This window comes from Rhea americana, unplaced genomic scaffold (genome assembly GCF_003343005.1).
Source record: "Rhea americana isolate MKP2758 unplaced genomic scaffold, rheAme1 scaffold_97, whole genome shotgun sequence".
In the NCBI taxonomy this organism is placed as follows: domain Eukaryota; kingdom Metazoa; phylum Chordata; class Aves; order Rheiformes; family Rheidae; genus Rhea; species Rhea americana.
Genome location: NW_028187166.1, coordinates 2926761 through 2951564, shown reverse-complemented (window position 1 = coordinate 2951564; position 24804 = coordinate 2926761). Strand labels below are relative to the sequence as shown.

Here is a 24804-nt window from a genome sequence, read left to right as displayed (position 1 = left end):
AAAAAAAAAAGGAAAAAAAAAGAGGATGGAGGGGGGTGGGACTGAGGAAAAAGAGAGAGGGAGAGAAAAGCAGGGGCACTTATTCTCCCTGCGTCTCCAACCATTTTCCTTTTCTTTCTGATTTCTACATCGCTGGTTTGAAAGCCTTTGAGTGACGGCGTCACAGGAACCCGAGAGAAAGCTGTGAGAGGCAGAGCTGTGTGGAAATGCCTCTGCACAGTAGGTAGAAAGTAACGTAATTATAGAGCAGGTCAGAACCACTCGAATGAGCAAAAATAAAAGCACAGAGGTTTTTCTGTAGCCCGTCAGGGGAGGTAAAATCATTGTAAACTCCTTTTTCTTTTTTTTTTTCCTTCTTTGCTTCTTTTAAGGTTTGCAGTTTCTGGGAAACGAGCCGTGTGTTCGGGGGATGTAGGCAGCCGTGGGAGTTGGTCGGTGCTTTGGGGCGTCGCGTGTGGCGGCCGCCGCTGCCGCCTCACGGCTGAGGCCGCCTCAGGGCTAACAGCTGGGAGTCTCGGGCCCTGGGGCCTGGTGACATGACATGGCACCTCCAGCCCCCGGGGCCTGGTGACATGACATCGTGTCTCTGGCCTCCAGGGCCACGACGTGGTGCTCCCGGGGCCCAGCGACACAACATGGCGCCTCCGGGGCCACAACATGGCGCCTCTGGGGCCTGGCGCCATGACATGGCGCCTCTGCCCTTTGGGGCRCAGGGACACAAGATGGCGGCTCTGGCGGGGCCCAGAGCGGGCCCTGGGGCGCTGAAGGGGCGCGATGCCCCACATCAAGTCGTTTCCTCTTCCCTGGCACCCCAAGGGGCGCTACGCTTCGCCACCTTCGCCGTGGCAGCCCCCAGCCCGCTCTGGGACCCCGGCGCGGCCGTCACCGGCGCCTTTCTCTCCACAGCATGAACGTGCAAGGCAATTACGAGCCTGCTGACGCCACCGGCTTCATCAACATCAACTCGCTCAGGTGCGTGGGTAGGGCCCGGTGCCGTGGCCGACAGGGGCTGACAGTGCCCCGACACGGCCTTTCCGGCGCCGCTCCCAGCCGGACCGGCGCGGGCAGAGCCTGGCTTCGCCGCCCGCCACGGTCGCGGGCCTCCCTCCCCGCTGCACCCCGCCGGCTCCCTCCCACCCCAGCCCCTCTCTGATGCTAACAGCCCTCCRGGAGCGAAAGCCCTGCCTAATTACAGCCTTCCGGAGAGCATCCATTCTCGTTATTTTACTTATTTCTCAGGCCACGCAATGCTTTCCAACACCCCCCCTTCCCGGCCTTTAAACGCTGTGAAACATGCTGCATTTACATAATGGGCTCTTAATTTTTCTGTTGCCTGTTAACTGCTTTGTTCTCCATGATACACCATGTTCCCCCACCCCTYTAAGATAAATTAATTACATTATCCCATGGAAAGGAGAAAAAAAATATAATTAAACTGTACAGGCTTTAACAAACGCCTGCTCTTCACGCCCCCTCATTCTGCTTAAATTAATTGAAAGGAAATGTGTGTTATTACTGTTAATTTACAATTAATTTTTTTTTAATCTGGTTTCCAGGCTAAAGGAATATCATCGTCTCCAGAGCAAGGTCACCGTAAAGCAGAATGAATAGCAATCAATCGCATGTGGGCCTCCCGCTCCCCTTTCTAATTTCTCTAAGAACTAGCACTAATTGTGGTGGTAATTTGTGATTGTAACTTGTCTCCCAGAGTCAACGCCGAGGTGATGGCTTTGTTATGGGGCGGCTGCTGCAAGTGAAATGGAATCATTAAAAAGGTGGTTGGCCAGAAGAGAAGTGGGAAAAGAAATTAAAACAGCCACGCGCTGAGTCTCTTCATTGAGAGCAGGGCTTTATTCTTTGCTTGTTTGTTTGCTCTTCTTGCGTTGAGTTGGCCAAGCGCTTCCCCAAGCCAGGCTTTGTGAAATTTGTAATGGATTAAGTGCCTCTGAAGGACGTGTGGGTTTTGTCRCTATCAGTACCTTTTTATTAAAGCAGGAAGGGGGAGAGAAATCTTCCTCCAAGCAAGGCATCTACCTGGTTTCTTCATCTGTGAATCCTGCTAGGCCAGAGGGAGCAAGGTGGGTGGGCAGGGGGGAATAAACCCRTTGCTTTGCGGCGCACTTTGTTTTTACGGTGGTTAAGAGGATTTGATTGTTCCTCTTTTGTCTTCATTTTAGTGCTCAGTGATCAGACTTAGGGCTTGGGCTTTTTCAAAAAAAAAAGGAAAAAACACAACACACAGCCAAATACAAGGCAGAACTGTCTAGTTCCCTGCTTCAATTTGATTGAAAGAGAAGATTTCTTTCCTGTTGTGTATGCAGGCAAATAAAAGATCCCTCTGTCCCTAGGCTTAATATTTACAGCACTTTACCGTGTATCAAGTGCATTGCTGGAACAACTTGGCAAGGGGAAGTGAAACCGGCTGAACCTGCTCTGAAATGCAAGATGGAAACAGGCAACTGCAAAGAAAACATTTTCTAACCCCTGTAAGTGCCTGGGGAGCACTCCTGCTGCATGCAGCTGGAGGGGGACGTGGAGGTTCCCCATCACCTCCAGTGCCCTCGCTGCTGAGGATGGGGAAAGGCTCAGACTGGCTTGGGTTGGGTAGCTTGCCCCGGCTGTGAGATGTCCCCAAGGGGCTTTTCTCCCTCTGCGAGCAGAGATGCTCTCCCTTTCTGGGCTTGGAGTGCTGATGCAACTGTAGAGAGGTGGCTTGTGGGGCTGCAGCACCATGGCTGCATGGGAGTTGCTGGCCCCAATTACGTGGGAGCAGTGCTTCATGCTGCCCAGCCTGCCCCTGRTCTGGGCGCTGGACATCCAGGGAAGGCTGCTCACAGTAATTGGGAGGTGCTGCTTTCCTGTAAAGCACTTGGCTGCAAACTAGCTCATTTCCTACCCTGAGCTTCCCTGTGCATTGTGGAGAGCAACAGCAGAGCCACCCTGCCTCCCTCCAGGGAGGGAGAATGTTTGCACCAGTGAGTTGGGCAGTCCACAGTGGGGCCACCGTCCCTCTTTGGGGATGCTCACATGTCCTTTACTCGCCCTGCTTCCTGAGCATGTAAGTGTGACAAGTTCTGACATCACAGCTGGGAAAATAACATGTTATTTTCCCAGCTTGGATATTACTTTCCCTGCTATTACTGGCAGCTACCATCTTGGGAGGAGAAAGCAGCAGAGGGTTGTCAGGCAAGGAAACAGAAATGGTTTTCTGGGCTGCTGGAACCTGTCTGACCCCCATGGGGTGGAGGAATGGAAGGATACTGTGAGGAACTGCCTGTTTTTTTTTTTTTTTTTAATGTCCCATTGCTATCTACTACTTGAAGTGAGAAGTTTGAGACTGCATGTTGCAGGTCACATATAACAAGTTAAGAGTCTGGGAACCTGCCTATGGCTGGACTTCGCCTCTCTCYTCTTGTTGCTGTACATCTGTGCTGTAGTTCTCCTTCCTGCTGCCAGTGCTCTACCAGTTTCTGCTGTTAYGTGGAGCCTCAGGGTTAGTTCCCCCCTTTAGCAAGGCCTGTTTCTTAGGGGTGTCTCTGCTGCAGTCTCCTCCAGCAGTTTCTTTGCTTCTCTGGTAGCTGCCTGCTTTTTTGGGGCCACTGGTTGGCACATCCAAGCTAGACAGCAAAAGCTTTCCCCAAAAGCTGCAAAGGACCCTTCACCCTCCATGACTGGGTTAGGAGAGTATCATGTAGTCTAATGCAAGAGTTAATTTCTCATAGGTTGATCCATCAGCAGGAAATCCTTGCAGAAATGTGTGGCTATACTTGGAAATCTTGTGTGACCAGCTTCCCAAATCCGTGCAGCAGATATCAGTAGTCATCATCAGTGTGCTGTTGACTGTACAAATCCTTCACCTAGGGGTGCATGCAAGAACCAGAACACAATAGAGCATGTCAACCTTATTGCTCTGACACCAGCCCACCCAAACACATCCTAAACTGGAGAGAGGGCTTGAAATGTCTTCAGGAGTCATGTTAGCTCTCCAGAACACCTGAAAAGCAAGATCAGAACCAACCTGTTGGCCTCTCATATGCTGAGGAAATGATGGTATTGACCCTTGTGAAGACAGACATGGCAGTCCTGCAAGTTGCATGTGTTTAATTGTGTCTGACAGTGTAAGCATTAACTTTGCTGTGTGCAAGTCCTCCTGGCATTGGCACAGCTTGGCAGCAAYGGAGATGTAGGTGCTGGAGCTTGAAAGAGTTTAGTGCAACGGGATATCTTTTTTGCAGAAAAAATCTTATGGTAAAAGTGGCACAACAGAAGTTTCTTGCGCCAAATGCTTGAAAAATATCTGACGTGCTTTGGAAAGCCTACCTATAAGCACTGAGCTACCTCCCCCAGCTCCCAGGATTGTTAAATCATCAACAGAAAAAGGTCATTTAAACCTGAGGCCTCTAATCTCCTCAAATAGTTGTGCTCCAGCACTTTGAAGTGTGGACCCAAAGGTGCACCGCAGAGTYACCCATTCCTTGCAGTATCTGTGCCAACTGGGTTGCACAAGGAGGTTGGGGCAGGATTTGTTTTGTCTGAGAGTAGACAATGATGCATAAAACAGCAGCTCTGAATCCTAACTCAGACCTGGCGAATGACAAACTGGCTTGGAGCAGGGTAGAAGTTCACAGTGTGTTTGATTGCCATTGGAGCAGGAGTGACACAGGTCTTCTAGCTGCTGCTTCTGGTGGCTAACTGGGATAAAGGCAAAGTGTGCTGGCTGACCTGCTCGGGCACATGAGCAGGACAAGCCACATCCAGAGCAAAGGGGAGCCTGTCCTGCTCCGCAGCACCACATTGCCGCTGGGAAGTGGCCTTCTGCTCTTCATCTTTTAGTGCCCTTTCACCTTGGTGTAACCATCAGAGACTGCTGTGTTAGGATGCTTTGAGTCCAACAACGCATCTTTAATTACTTTGAATTCTCTGGTGTCAATTAGCCCTTTCTATTCCCAYGATTTTGCGGTTTCTTATTCCTTTCCTTGCAGTTTGCCAGCATCCTCCAGTCCCTGGTGTGTCTGTGTCTAGCAATAGTGTTTCAGGCATGGCTGTAGTGGAATAGGTTCCGTCCTTGCTCAGATATTAACAGGGATAAGCTCTGGAGAGGAAAAAGGACTAGGCAAGCAAGGTTATTCAYGTGATTCACAAACTACCTGGTAAATCTCCCAGCAGAAGCATTTTGGGTGTGACATTTTGGGCTTTCAAGGTGTCTGTTTTACTTGCTTCCTGCAACACCCGCCAAGTTGGTAGTGAAGCAAGGCACAGTCTGCCATACAGGCTCCAAGGACAGCTGATGTCTCCTAAGGCTTCCTGTCTTCTGGGCAGGGATGCGACTGCGGGGAGCCCAGGACTGCAGGGAAGGGACCTGCAGCCACCTTGGGTCACAGCTGGGCTTCAAAGCTCGGTGCCCTGCTGACAGGATGATATCTGCCCACTCTTTACAACATCTTACCTCAATAGTTCAAGCTCAGATCCTGCCACTGTGCCGAGGGACTCCCAACCCTGGGACCTGACTTCGGGAGGTTGCTCCCTCTTTGTGCCCTCTCCAGCTCATCCTTTCTCACGGGTGCTGGGCAGTCGCAGGACTGCAGCATGGCCCCACACAGCCGCAGGCTGGCAGAGCTAGGGGTGATGGGTGGCTGCCGCCGACCCAGCTGCAGGCCATGCTGCAGGGCTGATCTGCAGGCCTTGCAGGCTACAGGGAAGGGCTTGTCTGGGGTCACTGCAATCGATATCTCATCTGCAGGCTCTCCTAGCGGAAGTGATAGTATATTGGAACATGGTAATGGGTCTTGTCTAGTGGAAAAGGCTAATCTTCCCCAGCTGTACAGGATCTCTGCAGGTGTCCTTCGGCTCTCCCTGTGCTGCCACCAGCCCTGCAACAAGCCAAGGAACAGACACGTTTCTTTAAAGCTGCAGCAGTCCTATTTACTGCCAGTCTCTCCCAGCTAGGACTGGATGAAGGCAAGCTGCAAGCTGTGGCTTTTGTCCTGCAAGCCCTGCCTGTGCACTGCCAAAAGGCAGGCAAAATCAGGGTGAAGGAAAGCCGCCTTCATTCCAGCCTCATGGTCTGCAGAGTGCTTTCCTTATCTGCACCTCAGAGCCCAGCTGCAGCACCCCTGCCAGGAGCATGCAGAGAGGCTGGCCACAGCAACTCAGGTTTGCCCTCCTCGGCTCCAGCTGAGCTCCCACGGCCCAGTCCTGCTGCCCCCGTCTCAAAGCAGGGAAGATGAGGGCCTTCTGGGCCCTTGCTGAGCTGGGGATGGCACTTCCCCAGGCCGAGCGTGCAGGGAGTGATGTGATCTCCTGAGTGCCGCCTGCAAGTGCAGGTAGATGGCATGCATATGTTGGGAGGAGAAGCAGGGACAAAAACTCCTTGCTGTGAATCTGGCTTTTGCAATGTGCTCATTGCCCAGTGGAGATCACTTCCCAAGGAATTTACCTTACCCATGGTGTGGGTGTTTGCGCATGTGCAGGCAGCTAGAGGAGAAGGCGATGGTGGGAGGGAGGGAAAAGAGGGGACAGGCTAAAAGCCAGCAAAGTGAGGGGCAAATCTTCCCTTCCCCTGCCTGACTGGCCTTGCTGACCTACGTCATCTTCATGTGTGGCCACATGAGCCTGTTTTTTTCTTTTTTTTTTTTTAACTGATCAGCTAACACTGCATATTGTAGCCTACTGCATCACTATGGTAAAATCAATTTTCCCTTTTTCTCCACAGGTACAGGTAATTACTGGTTTTAAGATTTAATATGCACATGGATTACTTAGCAGGCATTGCTGAAGAACTGCTCAGAGCAACGTGTTGATTTGGGCAATGCATCTTGGGGGTTGGATGTGGCCACAGACATGGGATACAGAGACGCGGTTGGCACCACAGGAGAGGACACAGGAGCRGCAGCGAGTGGGGCTCAGGGCTGAGGAGATCAAGGGGCTGAGCTAGGGCCGCTTGCTGGACTGGCAACCTCCATGGCTCCGCTGAGCCATCTCCACACTGTTCTCTGTGTGGGTAGCACAGCCAGGTCCCATGCAGGTCATGCCAGAGATCCCCTTGGCTTTGCTTGGGGCAGGGATTGTGGCTCACAAAAGGCAATAAATGATAGATGGGTGTTATGGGAAAATTCCTAGGGGATAAAAGTGACACTTTATTTCATTGGTGGAGAAAGGGATCACATGCAAGCAAAAGGGACAGCAGCAGGTAGGCGGGGAAGTCTGGTGCTCCAGACCCAGGACATCTGGGCTGCGTCCTGCAGAACTTTGTCCTTGTCACTTGTTCCTCCTTGGGACTTCATTTCTCCATCTGTGAGGGGTGTGGGAGGGGACCTCGACCCACCTTTTTCTAAAGGAGAGGAAGAAAATCCTCATGTTATGCTACCAAATATCTTTTTTTTTTTTTTTTGAACTGGCAGTGGTCCCTTGGTGCCGAGGACTGCAGCACAACTGCAAGGTCCTCAGGCCAGGTGGAGACTCATGGCAGTAGGACAGGTTGCAGCGGCCCCAGGCAACCATGAGGATGCTGTTCCCCATGGCAGAGATGCCTCTAGTGGCAGTGAAATCACCGGGAAATCAAGCGAGTCCACGCCAAAAGCATTTGATCCCATTAGTCTTTGGGAACGCAGCTCCAAATGGTGAATCGGAGTCCGAAAGGCGCCCTGGGCGCTGCACCCGGGTCACAGGGCGGCAGCACGGCACGGTTATTAAGTGTTTATACATTGCCAAGAGAAAGACATTCCCCCGGTGCGGTTGGGAGTTGTCGGCCGGGAGCTTCCCAGGCAAGGGGGGGAGATGGCCGTCTTTGTAAACCCCTTAACAAGGTGGCTTTGTCTCCACGTTTAACAAGAGTCGCTCTTGGTTCTTCCCCGGGAGTTTCCCAACGGCGGCACAGGGTCCCTGAAAGCCAGCTTTATGCTCTCGCCGGGGACGCGCGGCCGGGGGGTGGCGGGAGGAGGCCGGCGGGGATCAGAGGGACACAAGGGCTCTTCTGCCCGCCCGCCCGTGACAAAAGGCTGCCCTGGGGGGACAGGGCGTCAGAGCCCAGCCTGCACGGGTGGGGGGAGACCTACGGAGGCGGCCGGCCGCGTGGGTCGGGAGCCCATCTGGTCACTGYGTGGCGGCGGGCAGCAACCCGGCCGTGCGCGGGGAGGGCGACAGGCACATGAGAAAGCTGGTATCACCACCAGGATGGGGAAGGCACAGGTAGGTAACCAGATCTGTGGGCTGGTAGTGCCTCCTGGCCCTCGCTGCTCRTTTGCTCCAAGGGAGAGGAGAAACAGGAGGTGGCAGCCCCATGGTGGCCAACCTGTGCGCTGGGGTGTTAAACACACACGGCTCCAAGGATGACCCAATCTGAACGGTGCTGGCTCCGCACTGGCCACGTGCAGGAGAAAGCGAGACAGCTCATGAGTGGTGCTCGCTATGAGGGATCTCTTGGTAGTGGTGCAGGCCTGGAAGCTCATCTCATTTCCCTGTGCCCACGTTGGCGTCTGCCTGAGATGCCCTCTCCAGCCATCTCTCCCTTCCCCAGGGGCTCCCGACAGCCTTCACTTGGTTTAGGAGCTTTTGCTCTTTGCTAATCCCAGCAGCAAGCGCCCCACTTTGTCTCCCCCCAGCCATCTGCCTCCGCACTCTTCCTCCCACCTCGAGTCCCCTGTGCAGATTTACTATCATGCCTTAAAACCGCGTCCTAGCGCCAGGGTCAGGTGTCACGGCAGCCCCTCATCGATTTGTTTTACCTCCCCTTGGCTAAAGCACTTTGGCCCTGGCCCCGCGGCATCGCATCAGGCTTCCCCCGACCCCTCGTGCTCCCCTTGCCCAYCCCAGGCTCGGGGAAACCTCTGCGAAGACCCGGGGCCGCGGGCRGGCTGCCAGCTGAGCCGCTGAACTCCGACCCCCGCGGGGCACCTAATGCATCTCCTTGGTTTATCTGAATCAATATTTCCATAAAAGCGAGGAAGAAACCCCAGGCGGGGAGGCCAAGGGGAGCCTGCTTGTTTGCAAAACTCCACGGCTGGTTTAGTGCTTTACCCCAGCGGGTTCCCTGCTGGGGCCAAGTGGAGAAGTGCTACCTCAGAGCCCAAAACCATGGGTTTTAGTCCAGATCGGGGCTTTGGGGGACTCCTTATTTCAGCAAAAGTTTGTTGCTTGCAGTGAGATGTGTTGAGACTCTGGTTGGGGGGTAGGAGGAGAAAAGGCTCTTCATGCCAAGAGGCACAAACATACGACCAAAAGTCAGTTCCTCACCCCATGCTTCTTCCACCCTGGCTCCCTGTGCTGAYGGTCACCAGACCTAATTTGGGGACCAAGTGTGGCAGTGGCATGATGGGSAGTGTCTTCAGCCCATGAGGCCAGGAGCTGGAGTCATGTCAGCCTCAGCACACAGGGAGCTGCTCTGCCATGGGAGATACACATCAGCTTCCTGAGCCCAAGCAGCARACTGCAAAAACGAGGCAAGACTGGGATGGCAATGCTCAACCCTCCCTGGCAAGCGCCCTTGTGTGGTTTGGCTACCCGCTGGGGATGCTCAAGGTACTGGGTCTCTTGCCCTTGTGTSTCCAGCTTGATTAGAGGAGTCAAGGCAGAGAAAACGAGGCTGACCCTCAAATACACGCAACCTGCAATGGTCCATGTTGAACTCACCATGCCTTCAAAACCCCTGCTGCTGCRGCCCAGCCGCAACCCGACCGTTGTTTAATGGACATGGCAAATCAYCTGCTGTCAGAGTTAAGTAGGGAAGGAGTTCTCCTGCACTCCATCTGGATCGGATGGGTGATTTTAGTGTTTACAAAGCCAACGATCAATAGCCAAGAGGTGGGAAGTGCCCCCCAGGCTTCTCAAAAAGGCTAAGATGGGAGCACAGGGTGGGAGAGGGATCCCTGCAGGTCCCCTGTTACTGGGGCAGTGATGGAGGTGGTGCGATGGTGGCATCTCCCTCATCTTAGGCACTGCTAGCTGCACGGGTGGCTCACAGCTGGACACAGCTGGGCAAGCCTAGCACAGGGTAACCTCACGTGTCCATTCACAGGGGCGGACGGGGGGACAGCATCCCTATAACAAGGTATGCTAAAGGAAGTTTCTCAAAGTGATGGGGAGCATCCACCCCATAGTGCCTCCGGCTTTCCCACGTGCCACGGCAGGTGCCGGCAACTCTCAGGGCTGCAGCCATGGTGGTGGCGTCTCCATGGGGTGCTGCACTGGGAGCCAGGGCAGATGCAAGGCAGCACGGGCGTCCCGAGGAGAAAGCAGGGGGCTCTTGGCACCTCTGCCTTTTGCTTTCAGCTTCTCCCTCTTGCTATTTATCAGTGACTTTTGTCCTTGGCCAGCTTAGCGGCTGAAAGGGGCTGTATTATATCACACGTAGGCAGCTCCTGGGGGGAGAGGGCCGTGCTTTCTGCTCGAACAAAGCGCGGGTTGGCTAATTCCCCTCTCCTCCCGCGGCACCCGGGTCCCATCTGGTTGACACAGTTTGCTCCAGTGTCTCCTGCTATTAAGCCCCCACTTGCCTGTTTGAATCGCTCTCGCTCCCTGCTCTCCCCCCGCCACCCCGCACCCTCGGCCCCTTTTCTTGTTTTATTTTTCATTTTCCCCAAAGCCGAGCAGAACTTGCTTAATAGAGTGATGTCAGATGTGTGCAAAACAGACCAATAAAACCTAATGCATCCCCCGCTTTGTCTGCCAGCCTCTCTAGTGCCTAACATTTTCCACTTGGAAAACCACTTAAAACACATCAGCAACAATCCCACACAAAACAGCCACTTGTTGGCTAATTGTGCCGAGTACCTGCGTCCTCCACATTTCGCTTTCCTGCCGGGGAGGGTCGAACCCTGCTGGAGGCCAGTGCCCCGGGCTCCCCGCGGGAGCAACGGGGAGCCGAGAGCCCTCAGCACCCGCAAGGATCAGCCCCTCCGTTGCAGCGGCTGGCAGGGATGCAGGACGAGGACTTTCCTGTCCCCAGTGCTGGTGTCCTGGGCACATCCCTGAGCCTGGCCAAGGCTTTGGCCCCCCCCATGCCCTGGCAGTGATGGGGCACAGCTGGCRGAGGTTAAATGACGCTCAGGCGGGAGCCGTGGAGAGGAAATTGCTTCAAGGAGCTGGCAGGTTCCTGTCCTCCTGGTTCCCACAGTGTCTCCTGCCCTCGGGACCCTGCAGAGCTGTCCCCTGGCTGCTGCATCACCCTGACCTGCTGCTCTCCCTCCTCGTCCCGGCCAGCAYGGAGCCTGCAAGGCGACTGTGGGGAGCACCGGGATCGCGAGTGCTTGGGTCAGCCAGAGCTGGTGGTCCCGGAGGCGGGAGCAGGGCTTGARGCCACTCTGTCATGGGAAGGCAGGRTGTATCCAGGTTGCATGAGCAGATGGACCAGGTAGAGCCGCTTAGGTCTCTCTGTTGTAGCCAGGTGGCTRCTAACACCTTCCTCCAGCAATGAATCAGGCCGACCAGCTGCTGGGGCATCGAGACCCAGTGGGGAGGGAGGAGAGTGCTGGGAGTGCTTTGGTGACTGGTGACTTTTTGCTCACCGTGTGCAATCTGGGATGATGGTTCTGGGTGCTGGAGGCCGTGAAGAGTGGCTTGCTGCCCCATGGGGGCATGAGAAAGTTCCCCTATATATTGGAAAGCGGCTGGTGGGTTTCCATCCCTGGGAAATAGGGGCAGCCAGCAGTGATGGAGATGCAGGAGTGTGTTGGAGGGGCAGGTAAGGTTGATGTGAGAGACGATGGGTGGCATTGGTTAGGTGTCTGTGCTGGGAATGGGGCAGTGGGACCTGAACCTGGACCTAACAGAGGAGCATCCAAAAATGGCAGGTAAAAATAGAGGTACAGCCAGGGAACGGTACTCATGGGAGTCTGTGCAAACCTTTCAATGCCGTCTAGCACCCCTGGCCCGCTGCAGCCGTCTCTGGCGGCCGTGTGCTGTCTCCCGCAGCTGTAGGCWCCAGGACAGGTGAACAGCGGATGCAACAGCCGCTGCAAGTAGCTCTGCCCCAGAGCAGGCTTTCTCTACACTGGCCACGCACCTAAGTGGCAGGGGGAAGAAGGGGTTAAGTAGAGCCAGCAGAAATCAGAGGATTACAGGTTTGTTGCCGGACTGTCCCATCTGTCACGAGCACAAAGACGAGCCCTGTCTCGGGCTGGGCTGTCAGCAAAGAGCCCACTACATTAGGACTCCATTAGGAGAGACTAGCSGTGGGAAATGGCAGCTGTCAGGGCACTATCATTTCTCCGGTAATTCCTTGGACTCGCTTCTCAGCTGCGCTTAAATAGCAGTTCTACCTACTGGGCCAATTTTGCATTTTCTTCCTCCCACTGATCTCCTCCTTTCTTTAAAGCTGCAGCGCTCGCTCCTCGGCTTGGCTGTGTGCCGCGGCCGGGTGGCATCACTGCCCGCTGCTTCCCTGCAAGGAGAAGGGCTGGTGGTTTATAGCTTCGTGGGCATATACGGACCTGCATGCCTACCAGCCCAGTCCGCAGTGGTGGCTGCTAGCTCAGCACGGAGACTTGCTGAGTCCTGGTGGGCTGCTAGCGTAGCCTGACAGTAACATAAACTGGTGCTGGTTCAAAGCTGCCCTCCCCTTGGTGCTGGTAGCCCCACACACCTAAAGCAAGCATGCACGCAGGTCAGCCTTAGCAGGACGTCAGCATCCGGGACGTCCGTCCTAGGAAAGCCACAGCAGCGAGGCCAGTGCCTACGTGACCTTCGAGCGGTTACTCTGGGCTTGCTGCTCCAGGACCTGGGTAACTAGGGTGGGATGGAGCTCCTGCAGAGCTGTGTGGGCTGCCCTGACTTGCAMAACAGCAGTGCAGGGGTCTGAGAGGGACCTCGCGACCCGCTGGCCTCCAAGGAGCGAGCTTGCGGTCTGCAAGGACGAGCCCATCGCWGCTGCTTTTCTGATCAGCTCCTCTTCCGTATTGGGCTCTGGAAGCTGTGGCCTCCTGGGCTCTGGAAGATGTTGAAGTAAGCACAARCAGCCATCAGCTGCTATATTTTCCGCATATTATGGAGTGTCCTTCCTGTCTCCTGTGTGCAGGGACTCTCTCCACGCTGCTAGATGTTTCCCAAGCTGTGCTGGTGCCCGAGCCCAGCTGCCCTCTGCATTTACCACAGGGAGCCCTGGGGCTTGCTGGGCAGCACCACTCTGTGAGCAGGGCTGGCTGGGGCCAGCATGGCAGGACAGCACACGGGAGCAGGGCTGGAAGTGCATCTGGTGACCACAGGCTYTGCTGGAGCAGTTTTTTTCTCTAATGACCAAATCTGCCCAGTCTTTTGGCGCTTGCAGATTCTCCTGGCTTGGGCTCCTTGGTATGCTGATGACCCCTTGGGGGCACGATGCTCCCCGGCGGGTGCATGGTCTTAGAATAACCATSCCTTATGTCATTGTCATGTCTGACCTAGAAATAAAATGATGGCCAACGAGGTTTTGCTGTTGGCCAACAAGGCCTGGAAACTCTCACGACCTGCAGAGAGCACCCACTCCGGGAGCAGCCTTTGGGAAGCACCTTGGCATGGCCAGGACCCCTCACCATCCCCACAGAGCCTCGGCTGCATATCCAGYGGGGTCCCATGCTCACACCTCCGCGGGGAGCATTTCGGGCTGCCTGCACCATGCTCCTCGCCGTGTGTCCCGCCGGGCCCCGCGTGGCTGCCAGGGAGCTGTCACGGCAGCCGTGCTCCCTGCGGAGCCTCCTTTGCCAGCGGGCGATCAAAACAAACACTTCTGTGGGTAAGTGCATTGCAGTGGTGCTCGAAATAAATAACTAATTTCTCCCTACATGATCTCAAGGAGCAGGAGAGGCGTGAATAGCAGGGCCCGGTGTCGGGCTGACTGGACTCCCCGGTGCGGTAATTCTGAGGATGACAAACATAAGCCAAAGGAAAATGTTGAAAAATGGGCACTTCCCGCAGCCCYGAGCAAAGGAGCTATTGCAGGGTTTGGAAATAACGAAGGCAAAAAGAGGGAGAGGGGGGAATTTTCTCATTGAGACCAAGTGAAGTGCCAAACAAGCTGCTATTATGGTGGCTTTGAGAGGCACAGGGAGGGGGTGTTCAGGAGGAGACGGGGGAAGAGAGGAGGGAGAGGTGGCGGGGAGAGGAGAAAGGAGAGAAGGCTGGAGGAAGGGAGACAGAGGGGAAGAAGGAGTGAGAGAGATGGGAAGACTGGGAAGAAGAGAAGAAGCGAAGAGCGAGTGGGAAGGTGTGAGGTGAAGTGTGGGAGAAGTTGTGGGATGGTGGCAGGGCCATCACGCGCGCACTCCCCGTCCCTCGCTCCGGGGTCTCCCGCAACTCCCCTTCCGTCCCCCGCCCTGGTCGCTGGCCACTTTCCACCCCCCCTCACCCACCACCACCAAAAAAAATCCATCAGAAAGAAGGAAAACAAAATATCTACAGTTGTCGAGACAAGGGGAGAAAAATAGAGGCAAACATCCATAATTTTCTCTGTGGGGCTTTGCAGTAATTGAGCCATTTGGATAAAAATAAAGGCAGCAGGCCCTTTAGGTAAGAGGAGCTTTTGCAATCCAAGAAGCCTGAATTATGTGCCTTGTATCACTTGAAATCCCCCACCCCATCACCCCCCTCCGCCTCCCCCATGCGACACCAAACCACTTTTCCTTTTCTTCCTCTTCTCCTTTTTTTTCTTTCTTTTTTTTTCTTTTTTAASTACCCTGTCAAACGTCGTCCGATGAGAAGAGAATTTCAGCTGTCACAACTAATTTCAGAGCGCGTGTGTGTGAAGGTGTGTGTGTCTCGGGAGTGGGCACGGCGGGGGGAGAAGGGTGATGGAGGTGTAGAATCACTCCTCTTCCTTTTTTTTTTTTTTTTTTTCCTTCCCTCAAAAGGAAGATTTACATCAGAAATTTGTTTCTGGAAGTGTTTAAGGCCTGTAATTTCCTCCTTTTCATTGCTGCCTGATGTCTTCTTACTGCCTCACCTGGTTCTCTGCCCGCAGCGCAGACCCAGCGCCGCGGCCCGCGTGCCCGGGTGCTGCCGCACGTCGGCGCTCCCTGCTCCGCGTGGGGCTCGCGGCTCACCCAGCYGGGGACACGAACCTCCTTGCGTGGCTTTTTCCATCATCTGGCCCATCCGAGCCCTTCCTGACCCRTAGAAAGCTTCAGTGTTTTGGCTTTAGAGGAGCCCCCGACCATGCTACGGCCCAGCCACTGGGGTCTCGCTCGGTATAAATCATCTTCTCTTTTTGCAAGATTGCTCAGTCTGAGTACCTTTACCCCTCAGCCCAATTCTTACGCAGGAGGTGAGCCAAGGTGGCTCCACRAGGCATTTGCATCACTAGCTGGTGATCAAGGCTGCCAAAACTTAGTTCTCAAAGACAGCAAGGCAGCTCCAAGTRCAGCGAGTGGGCCTGGCAAAATGAAGACGTGGGTTTTTCCTGTTTGCATCCTAGCACTGGAGACTTTTGGCTCCACATTTTGTAAGATGTTTTTCAGCCATCTTGAGGGCTGGGAACTCGAGGGTGATAGGTTGGTTTTACTTGGCTGAAATTCGCAGGTAATATCCTGTCTGCGGCAGCCACATCCTTGAGGAACCGATGCTCCAATTGCCAGACCTGTGGTGACATCCTAAGCACCRTGCTGCCGACAGGGAAGCGTGGGCTCATCAGCAGAGCCGGACTTCAGGTGCAGGTGGGCGCCAGGTTTGAGTGACATGCGTTGCAGGCCTTCGTGGCAGAGGAAAATCAGGGTCCTACTGCACTTGTGGAGCAGGGCAGGGGATTTCCCTGTGCCTTGGGTGACATTTCTCTTGCTGGAGAAACAGATGCTCAGCTGTGAGATGCGCAGCAATGTGGGGAAATGGGAGGCAAGTGGGAGGAGCAGAAGATGCCCCAAGCGGAGTCTGGCGTGTGGCTGTCATTGGGCTGCGTGCAGGGGAAGCAGGGGTATTTTYGGGGGCTGCAGCAGTGGGGCCAGATCTTTGGAGGCAGATGAACAGCAGTGATTGGTTTTCTATGTAGCAAGCCCTCACATCAGCCTGTCTCAGAGGTGTGCCAGTAGCATGCACTGCTGGAAGGGAGCAGAGAAGTGAAGGCTTCCCAAAGCCCAGGGCAAACAGGGCTCATAACACATCTCTGGTGTTCCTCAGACCTGATGGTCTGGTCCATGGGAAGCTCGAGGGGCTGCAGTCCATGGGGGAACTACTCTCGATCCTCACAACTGGGTTTTCAACATCCCTGACTCATCTCCTGAGCAAGGTGCTAGTGACCCCTGCTTGTCCCAGTGTCAGTTTTTGAGCTTCTTCATGCCCAGCTCACCACATTCAGTCTYGCCTGCCTGTGACTAGCTTGTCCATGATGCTGCTTCCAGCAGACCATCCTCAGGATGTCTCCACGCATGGCTCCAGGCAGCATTTTCTCCTGGCAGAGGCTTGCAAGGTTAGTCCCGTTATGGAGCCATGGTCTCCCTGGGYAATGGGGGCCCCCAAAACATCTGTGAGGATAGGCTGTCTCATACTGTGCCTCTTGCCAAGYAGCTGACATTGGACACAGGGCTCACCATAGCACACTGGCAGCTCATAGCTACGGACACTTTGCCAGGACACTGCTGTCTCACTGAGCTACATCCTTCTTGAAGACCACAGCGCACCTGCATCACTTGGATGGAAACATGCATCTCGAGGCAGTCTGGCTGCTGGTCATCCAAGCTGGCAAAGAGTGTGGGGTCAGTGAACAAGTTGGGTGGGAGATGCTGAGCTCTCAATGAGAAAACTGAGATGACCCCTTCCCGCTCCAGGATCTGCCTAGGTAAACTAGCAGTTTGGGAAAGAGTCGTTCCAATGGCAAAAAGCTGCTAAAGCGCAGTGACAGAGTGACTGTGCTGATCCGGTTGTATCTTCCTAGCCAAATACAAAACAGCTTGGACTAGGAGAGGGAAAAGTCCCTTAATCCCACAAAGTAGTGCTTTGCAAGAGAGGAAGCTGCAAAACAAGACAGAGCCCTGAGCCATCTCTGAGATGGCTGGAGAACTTGTGGTTGCTTGACTATGGTCTGAAGATGGTGGCGAAGCTGAGGCGATACAGATACGCGCAAGTGCTTGTTTTAAAACCTTTCTTCCTCCATAATGCTATGTTCCTGCTGCTATAATAAACAGTAATTTTGCTTAGGAAAGTGGTCTAAGCTTCTGAAAGGAGGAGATTTGGGTAATCGTCAAGACCCCTGGCATGWGAGGACATGACAGCCAGGAGACTGTGCATCTCTCAATAATAAAGCATGTTTTTTACCTAAAGGCTTCTGGAAGTTCACCAAAGTATTTCATGAGGCTCAGCAATTCCTTCCTACTAATGCAGAAGTAAGCGATATGCATAAAACTGGAGACAGCAACAAGCAGCAGAGAAGGAAACCAACAGAACTTCAGTAATTCAGGTCATAGTTTGAATCTGGAATTTAATACTCTGGCCTGGTAGTTTTGGGTAATTGGATCTTGGTCTARTGAAACTCATACTATTTCAGGTTGCAGTGACATTACAGGGCAGGAAACYCAGGCATGCCGTTTCCTAGGATTTGACTTAGCTGCAACAGATACAAGCAGCCCTGACATACAGTCCCACATGGGCTACATTAAATGAACAAATATGTAAAATACTTCAGGATCTGCAGCATTCAATACCATAGTCAAATAGGAGCTGCTATTTCGGGCTCATCTTGTAAACTCAGCCAAAAATGAAGTTTGCTGTGGGCTGTAATTTAGGAGATACCATCTCTCACCCTTTCCTGCATATGCACCTGGGTGGGGATATTTTAGGTCAAGGCTCCTATGATTCTAAGCTGGGGTGGCCGATCAACAGCATATTGGCAGATCTGGCCTCCTAGCACATTTAATGCTGGCGTCAATTCCCTCCTTTTGCTTCCCTCACACTGTTTGTAGACCCAAAGCCTGCTGCCTTTTATCCTTCCTTCTCGTGCGATAAGACATGTCCTTATCACAGGATGAGGCGGTATTGTGATATGGCTGGAGGATACATGACCATTCAGTCTCATAACGAGTGTGTGTTTGATCACCCGATAGGACTTGCGCCTACGAAGCAGATCGCGTGACACGGATGGCTATATACTGGCTGCACGATAGCTGCGTGTCCTCTTATACAACAGGGAAGAGGCCACCATAACCGGCCTCCAGTGCCTCAGGAAGAGGTGGTGTGGCCATCCCAAGAGAAACAGTGCGTACCCGCAGCTGTCGCGTCCGATAGCCACATCTGCATACACAAGTTATCCAGAGAACATGCCACCGCTGCTCTGCAGGAGCCTAAATGAGGCTCGCACACAGTTAGACCCACGGGAAGTGCCACGATCAGTCAGATGTCAAGGACTGTTGGTGCATGCAGTAAGGGTTGTGCGTTAGTGCCTTGATCTAGGAACTATCTTTGAATGTTCTTTGCATTAATCCTTGACTAACTGGTCCTTGCATCATCCTGAGGTTTCCTACTTGTTCCTTGCAGTGGGAGGGTTTTGTGACTAAGAAATGAATCAGATCTTGGGGATTTGGCCCAGAGGATGTAGGCGGTGCCAAAACATCTCGCAGAGCTCAAATTACTTTTGGAACAGGACATTTAATAAAAACGGCATTGCTCTCTGAACAGGCCTGCACCCCACACTGYTGCACTTAGTTAAAAATCTTAAGACCCCACTGCGATGTCTCCTGCAGACAGGCGGCACTTGTCGGGATTGCGCTTGCAGGCGGTGATGATGRTGTGTCCCTCCCAAGGAGTAAAACTGCAGTAAAACTGTTCGTGTTCAAGGACACAGYAAAATTCCAGTCTGGATCTAAACTATAACAGCCTGATCCTGCCTGTCAGTGTAGTGTATCTAACTCTGATCGCAGTGCCCCACGACAGCCAAGCACCTCCTAACAGGCTCAGCATGGCTCTGCTTTGGAAACCACATTCCTCAAAGAAATGCAGGAAAATAAGACATGGAAACAGGCATTCTGGGACAATATTTTCACAGAAGGTGTTGAACACTGACTGCTATGAGGGTGCTTTGGCAGACGGTGGCCCCTCCTACAGCAGGAGCACAGACACCAGAGAAACACGTGCAGCCAGGCAGCGATGGCACAACCAGGCACGGTTAAGAATCTTGCAGGAACAGAAAGAGCAGTTTAGGTTTAGAGGCTCTAGGCTGTATTTTGCTGCCATGCAAAGTGCTTTCTCCTCTTGTTCGGTGCTGCAGACACCAGGACTGACAATATGAGGCACGAATGAACCCAGCCAAAGCGCACAGGCAGCAGTAGCTAAGCACCACTGCACGCACCAAGCATGGTGCCACGTGTTGTGTGGGGAGAGGGGCAGTACGGGTGGGTTTTGGTTTGCTACCCGAATCCCGGGGGGCCTGGGGCAGGGCAGGTCCCTGGGCCGTGCTGCTGGCGCTGCCTCACGCCCCAGGAGAGGGAAGCGCGGGAGGCCGGTGTGCACAAGGAGGGAACGGGGTTTTGGAGGCCAGCGCACCAGCGAGAGGGGGTCACGCTGTCCGGCTGCGCGCCTCGCGGGCCCCGGCACGCTGCGGAGGCCGCGTTGCGGGGCTCGTGCCGCAGCAAACCTTAGAAAAGTCGTGGCGGGGCCGTGCTCGCCCTCCGCCTCGGTTCGGCCCGGGGCGGCGCTTCCACGGGGCGCCGCGCGGCTGGCTGGGCGCGCCGCGGCCGCCCTCCCCGAGGCCCTTGCGGGGGGTGTTTAGGCTGGCGGGTGGCGTTTTTGTTGGCAAAGCCGAACGGGCTGTGGGCGCAGTGTGGGTTTGCAGCGTGGGGCGCCCCCCAGCCAGCCCTGTCGCTATGGGGCGCGCCGACCCAGCAGCGAACGGTGGGGTCTCCCCTCAGCGCAGGCCATGCCTCCCCATGGGGCTGGCTGCCCCACCATGGCTCAACACCCCCTGCCCCACCAGKGCCTCCCCACACCACAGGCCTTATCCCCTCCCATGGGGCTCCCCATAGCAAGGCCCTATCCCCCCCCCCAGGGGGCTCCTCCAGCCCTGCCCCTGCCACAGGGCTCTCCCCGCTGTGGGGCTCCCCACAGCCCTGCCCCTGCCACGGGGCTCTCCCCGCCGTGGGGCTCCCCACAGCCCTGCCCCTGCCACGGGGCTCTCCCCGCCGTGGGGCTCCCCACAGCAAGGCTCTGCCCCTGCCACGGGGCTCTCCCCGCCGTGGGGCTCCCCCCAGCCCTGCCCCTGCCACGGGGCTCTCCCCGCCGTGGGGCTCCCCACAGCCCTGCCCCTGCCATGGGGCTCTCCCCACCGTGGGGCGCCCCACAGCAAGGCTCTGCCCCTGCCATGGGGCTCTCCCCGCCGTGGGGCTCCCCCCAGCCCTGCCCCTGCCATGGGGCTCTCCCCACCGTGGGGCTCCCCACAGCCCTGCCCCTGCCATGGGGCTCTCCCCACCGTGGGGCGCCCCACAGCAAGGCTCTGCCCCCCCCTTCGGGGGGGTGGGCTGCACGTGAGCGGCCGTGACGTCACGGTGCGAGCCCCCCGGCCCCGCCCCGCGCTGCCCTCCCCCGTCCCGGCGTCCCCTGCCCTCCCCCCTCGTCCGGCCCCACTTCCGCCGGAAGTGGGGGGCTCTTTCCCTTTCCGGGTGCGGGTCCCCGGGCGGAGCGGCGGGACGGCGCGGCGGCGGCGGCGGGCGGGCGCGGGGCGCGTGTCATGGCGGAGCTGGCGCAGGGGCAGAGCGCAGCGCCCGTGGGGATCAAGCCCGAGGGGTTCGTCGACGCCCTGCACCGGGTCCGGCAGGTAACCGCCGGCTGGCGAGCCCCGCCGCGGGGCCGGGAGGAGGCCGCGGCGCCGCCGCTAGGCCGCGGGGCTGAGGCGAGGCGAGGAGCCGCCGGGAGGGGGAGGGTCGCGGCGCCGTTGTTCTCTCCCGGGAGCCCGGGGCCAGAGGCTCCTCTCAGCCGGCCCTGGCAGGGCCCGTGGCTGCGACTGACCCTTCCGGGCCGCTGGGAGGGGAGCAGGCCGCGGGGCGGCCGGCGGAGGGGCTGGGGCGGCCGCGGGGCTCGCCTGATGGTCTCTGTGCCGCGTGGGTTGAGGCCAGGGCTTGTGACATGGCAAAAGCACTGCTTCTCGGGGAAGGAGGCCGTTTGCTGCTTGTGGGAGCTCTCCTCTGCCAAACTGCATTTTTAAACTTTGTAATAAGTAGGGGTGAGCTATTGCTAATTTATTTTTTAAACAAATCCTTAATTGTGCTCTAAACTAGTCAATAGAAACTCTAGTAGAAGGAAAGCTTTGCTTCTCCTCTTCAGAGGAAGAGGGAAGGSAGTGTGAATTACTCTCCAAAGCAATCTCAGAGCTTTTGCAGTGTCGAACTGGAAACTCTAGAAGAAAGACATGAGCCCTGCAAAAATCAATGCTCCTTTATTTAGTATAGGATACTGCAAACATTTTGTGCTCCTAAGTTTGTGAAAAGTGGCTTTGGAAACAGGAAGCTGTTGCTTGGCAAACTTTGCTTGCTGTACAAATTTTGTGATTCTTCATCACTTTTCTTGTTCCATGTTTGTCACAGGTGTTAATTCCAGCTTTGAACAAGTTGCTCTTTACTTGTGCTTAGTAACTGCGCATAATATGCAACAAGGTACGACTCACTGCTAGGACCAAGGCCCACCTGATGCTTGAAGACTCTGACTTTATTGTCTTTCGAGTGTTACAGGCAAAGTGAGAGAATCTCCTTCTGTTGCCCAGCCTTCCTTTTTTTTTTTTCATTTAACTGAGACGCTTGTGAAGAAAGTAAGCTGGACCGTGAGACCTTTCAAGCGATCGTTCTAATGGAACTTAAGTGGCTTATGGTCGCTTATGGCTTGGTTGTGAATCGGTATGGCAGCAGATGCTTGTTCTGTACTGTCTTCAGTAAACTGTACAGAAGCAGTAGCTGTCCTAGATGAATGTGTTGCACCTTTCCAGAAGAACACACAAGCTAGTTTGCTCTTCAGCTGTTGATTTAAAGCCTTATATCTAAGCTTACGTATTGCGGTATGTAGCAGACAAGTTACGTATTAGCTGTGTTCCAGATGAGGCCACATGTCACATTTTTCAGTGTCTGACAAAGCACTGTGTCCTTGATGGTATGTGATGTCTGAAAGGTTTGCTAATAGTCCAGGATTATCTACGTGATGCGGTTGAATTGGAAAGTATTGCAGCTGCGTTTGTCTTGACTTGGTCTTCTATTACTGAAGCTCTTTAATTGCAAAAATATCTCATTGAATATGATATTTTCTGCCTGTTAGCAGTTGAATAATCTTTGAACAACCTGGTTAGATAGAAGAAAATAATCCATTATTTGCTGATCAGTTGCAGCTTGTTGAAACTATTTTGTGAGTGTACGAAAAGTGCCATGGTATATGCCACTCACCTGATCTTTAAGAGATTAAAGTGGAGTGTCTAGGACTGTGTTAAACTGAAATGCAGAGCTACCTGAAAATTGGTTCTGATCTATGTTGTATGATTGCTGTTGTCAAATTCCTAGAGAAGGTTAGGGTGCCTTGTATGTCCATATATGAAGGAGACAGAAATAATTCCATAATCTTTTTATGGTTATTTACTCTGATTTTGTTGGTCTTACTGGTTAAATTCTTTGTACTTTGATGAATGTGTTGGGTTTCCTTGAATGTGTTGGGGAAGCTTCAGAACCTTCAAGGCTGCAAACTTCAAGTCAGGCACTATAGTGTAGCGATCTCTGTGGTATCTTTCTCACTAAAAAAAGTGTGTGAGAAATGTGAGCTGTACATGTGCTCTTGCGAGTGCAGTTGCCTACATTTTTGCAGTGAGTTGCATGCTGCCTGATGAATGTGATTTTCATTAATATTTGTGGAATGAAAAGACTCATTTGCAAGTGCAAAACCGTATTTTGCCTTTGTTTCCCTTCCTTCTGTTCTCCTCCTGGAAATCCTTGATTTAATCTAGTTCTGTAGAGGCTTTGTAGGGGATTAGGTAGTCTTCTACTGCCCAGGTATGACAGGACTAAATAATTGTCATTGAGGACTTGTTATTGAATACAAATTAAGATGATCTTAGTTCCCAAATGGACAGATATTTACCTCAACAAACCTAGCAATTTGAGATGAACTTTTTTGACTGAGAACTAGGTGGGATGTAAGGCAGTTACTCCTAACATTTCTCTGGTGGTGATGGCAGAGCTTTCRTTAAATATGTTTAATATTTGCCTGAGCTACACTGATCTGGTAGGTAGGTGTCAAGTATTTTAGTACTTATAACCAGTGTCATAGCCTTTTCTTGAGTATTTCTTCTGCTGTAAGGGAGGGAGATAGAGGAAGAAAAATTTCAGTCTTAGTTCTTGTTTCCCCAGCGTGAGTATGGCATCCCTGGTTTGACATCTGAACTCTTTCAAAGTTTAATCTGACACTTAAGATTAGAATTCAAATTTATTAAATTCAGTTCTYATGAGGACCATAATACTGAACTTGAGCTACAGCATACAGTGCTTGATTATTAATAATAACTAAACTATTCAGGATAGCAAAGACTTTGCTGATCAGTCACAGGAACAGCATTCTTCAAAGGCATTGTGAAGTGAGCTGACATAAGAACTCTAATACTTTCAAAAGAGGTAACACATACGTTGCTTTCGATGTTTGCAATGGACTTGCTTGGACTTCTGTATAGTTTTAAAATGTCTGAGGTATAATAAAAAGCACTTTTACAAATGAATGCTAAGGCTTTGAGGTAGGCTGTCTTGCTTCTTCTGGACCGCGTCTCATTTGAGTGGATTAACTTGGAGCTCGTATGCAGTGATTAGTCTATACATTGAAGCAGCTGATCTTAGGCAGAGTGGCTTTTCTGCCACTTTTTGGAGTGGGGTAGAGGGAGAGGATGTTTGTGCTCCTTTTGATTTATGAATAGGAAAATAAGCAGAACAGCTGGCTCTTTGGACAGTCTTTGAGTCTTATTCTCGTTAACAGAACAGTGTCTTGCTTGGTTCATACCTCTCTCCTGTTCTCCTTGGCAGTTTTATTTTCAGTACAACACATTAATTTGCAGGACTAATTGATTCCCTCTTTGTATATGTCCTTCTTGTAATCTGTTTTACGTATYGTCTGAATCTGAATGTCTCGGAATGGTGCAAAGAAGAAAGGCTATAGCCTGCTAAGCCTGTAGGGTGTTGTCTTGGGTACCTTGGAAGCAGGTGAATGGCCTGAGACTTACTGTGAGTTTTATCAGGTCTTGCATCTAAAATCTCTTTAATATCAAGCTTCCACTTCTAATTTTCTGCAGGAAGGAGAAAGGATTTAAGACTTTATTCTGTTTATTCCCTTTTGGACTATTCTTTCAGATCATCCTCAAAAAGATTTAGGGTAAATTATTTGCTATTATTGTAGCATTTAGGAAAACCATTTGTGACATGGCAGTTAAACAATTGTGGATGGTTTTCCCACTCCTGCAGTGCTCTGGAGAAATGACTGTTGTGCTAAGTTGAGGATTCTGCGTGATAAACGGGAAGAGTAGCAGCAGCACTAGAATTGTCTAAAGATTCAGATRACAGTGCTTTACTTTTTTCACATCCTGCTAATATCTGGAATTTGTGATATTATTAGTTACTGTTCTTTTTCAGAGTGGCCTGGAAAGCTGCTTCCCTGAAGCTAGGCATTTCTTTTGAAAGCTGAATTCTGCAAATACTGGTGGTGTGGGTCTTGTATCTGGCAAATAAGTTTAATTTCTGAAAGAATTTAGATTACCATTTTAAAGGGGGCTAAAGGTATAGGAGGATAGAAATGCAAGACATAGCAAGAAAAAAAAAAGAATACTTAAACAATAGCAGAGCTTTCCATTTGCATCAGTGGCTTCATTTTATCTTTCTCTTAAATTGCAAAGCTCACACAACTTCCCCATGCTCT

At 53.1% G+C, this 24804-nt stretch overlaps 2 protein-coding genes across 9 annotated transcripts in view; both read left to right on the top strand.

The window, feature by feature from the left end:
- ASS1 (argininosuccinate synthase 1) overlaps positions 1 to 2192 on the top strand; it is a 28443-nt gene extending 26251 nt beyond the window's left edge. For 3 of the 4 annotated variants that reach the window (XM_085325289.1, XM_085325291.1, XM_085325288.1), the window contains 3 exons: positions 907 to 972; positions 1557 to 1587; positions 1709 to 2192. In XM_085325289.1, coding sequence (XP_085181415.1) covers positions 907 to 972; positions 1557 to 1587; positions 1709 to 1771 — 160 coding nt within the window. In that variant the 3' untranslated portion in view covers positions 1772 to 2192. Of the gene's footprint in view, positions 1 to 906; positions 973 to 1556 lie in introns of all 4 variants that reach the window. The other variant, XM_085325290.1, reaches the window with a different exon arrangement.
- An 18356-nt stretch (positions 2193 to 20548) lies between these two features.
- Positions 20549 to 24804, top strand: part of FUBP3 (far upstream element binding protein 3) — a 41424-nt gene continuing 37168 nt past the window's right edge. For 4 of the 5 annotated variants that reach the window (XM_085325346.1, XM_085325349.1, XM_085325347.1 and 1 more), the window contains exon 1: positions 20549 to 20695. In XM_085325346.1, coding sequence (XP_085181472.1) covers positions 20609 to 20695 — 87 coding nt within the window. In that variant the 5' untranslated portion in view covers positions 20549 to 20608. The remainder of the gene's footprint in view (positions 20696 to 24804) is intronic. The other variant, XM_085325350.1, reaches the window with a different exon arrangement.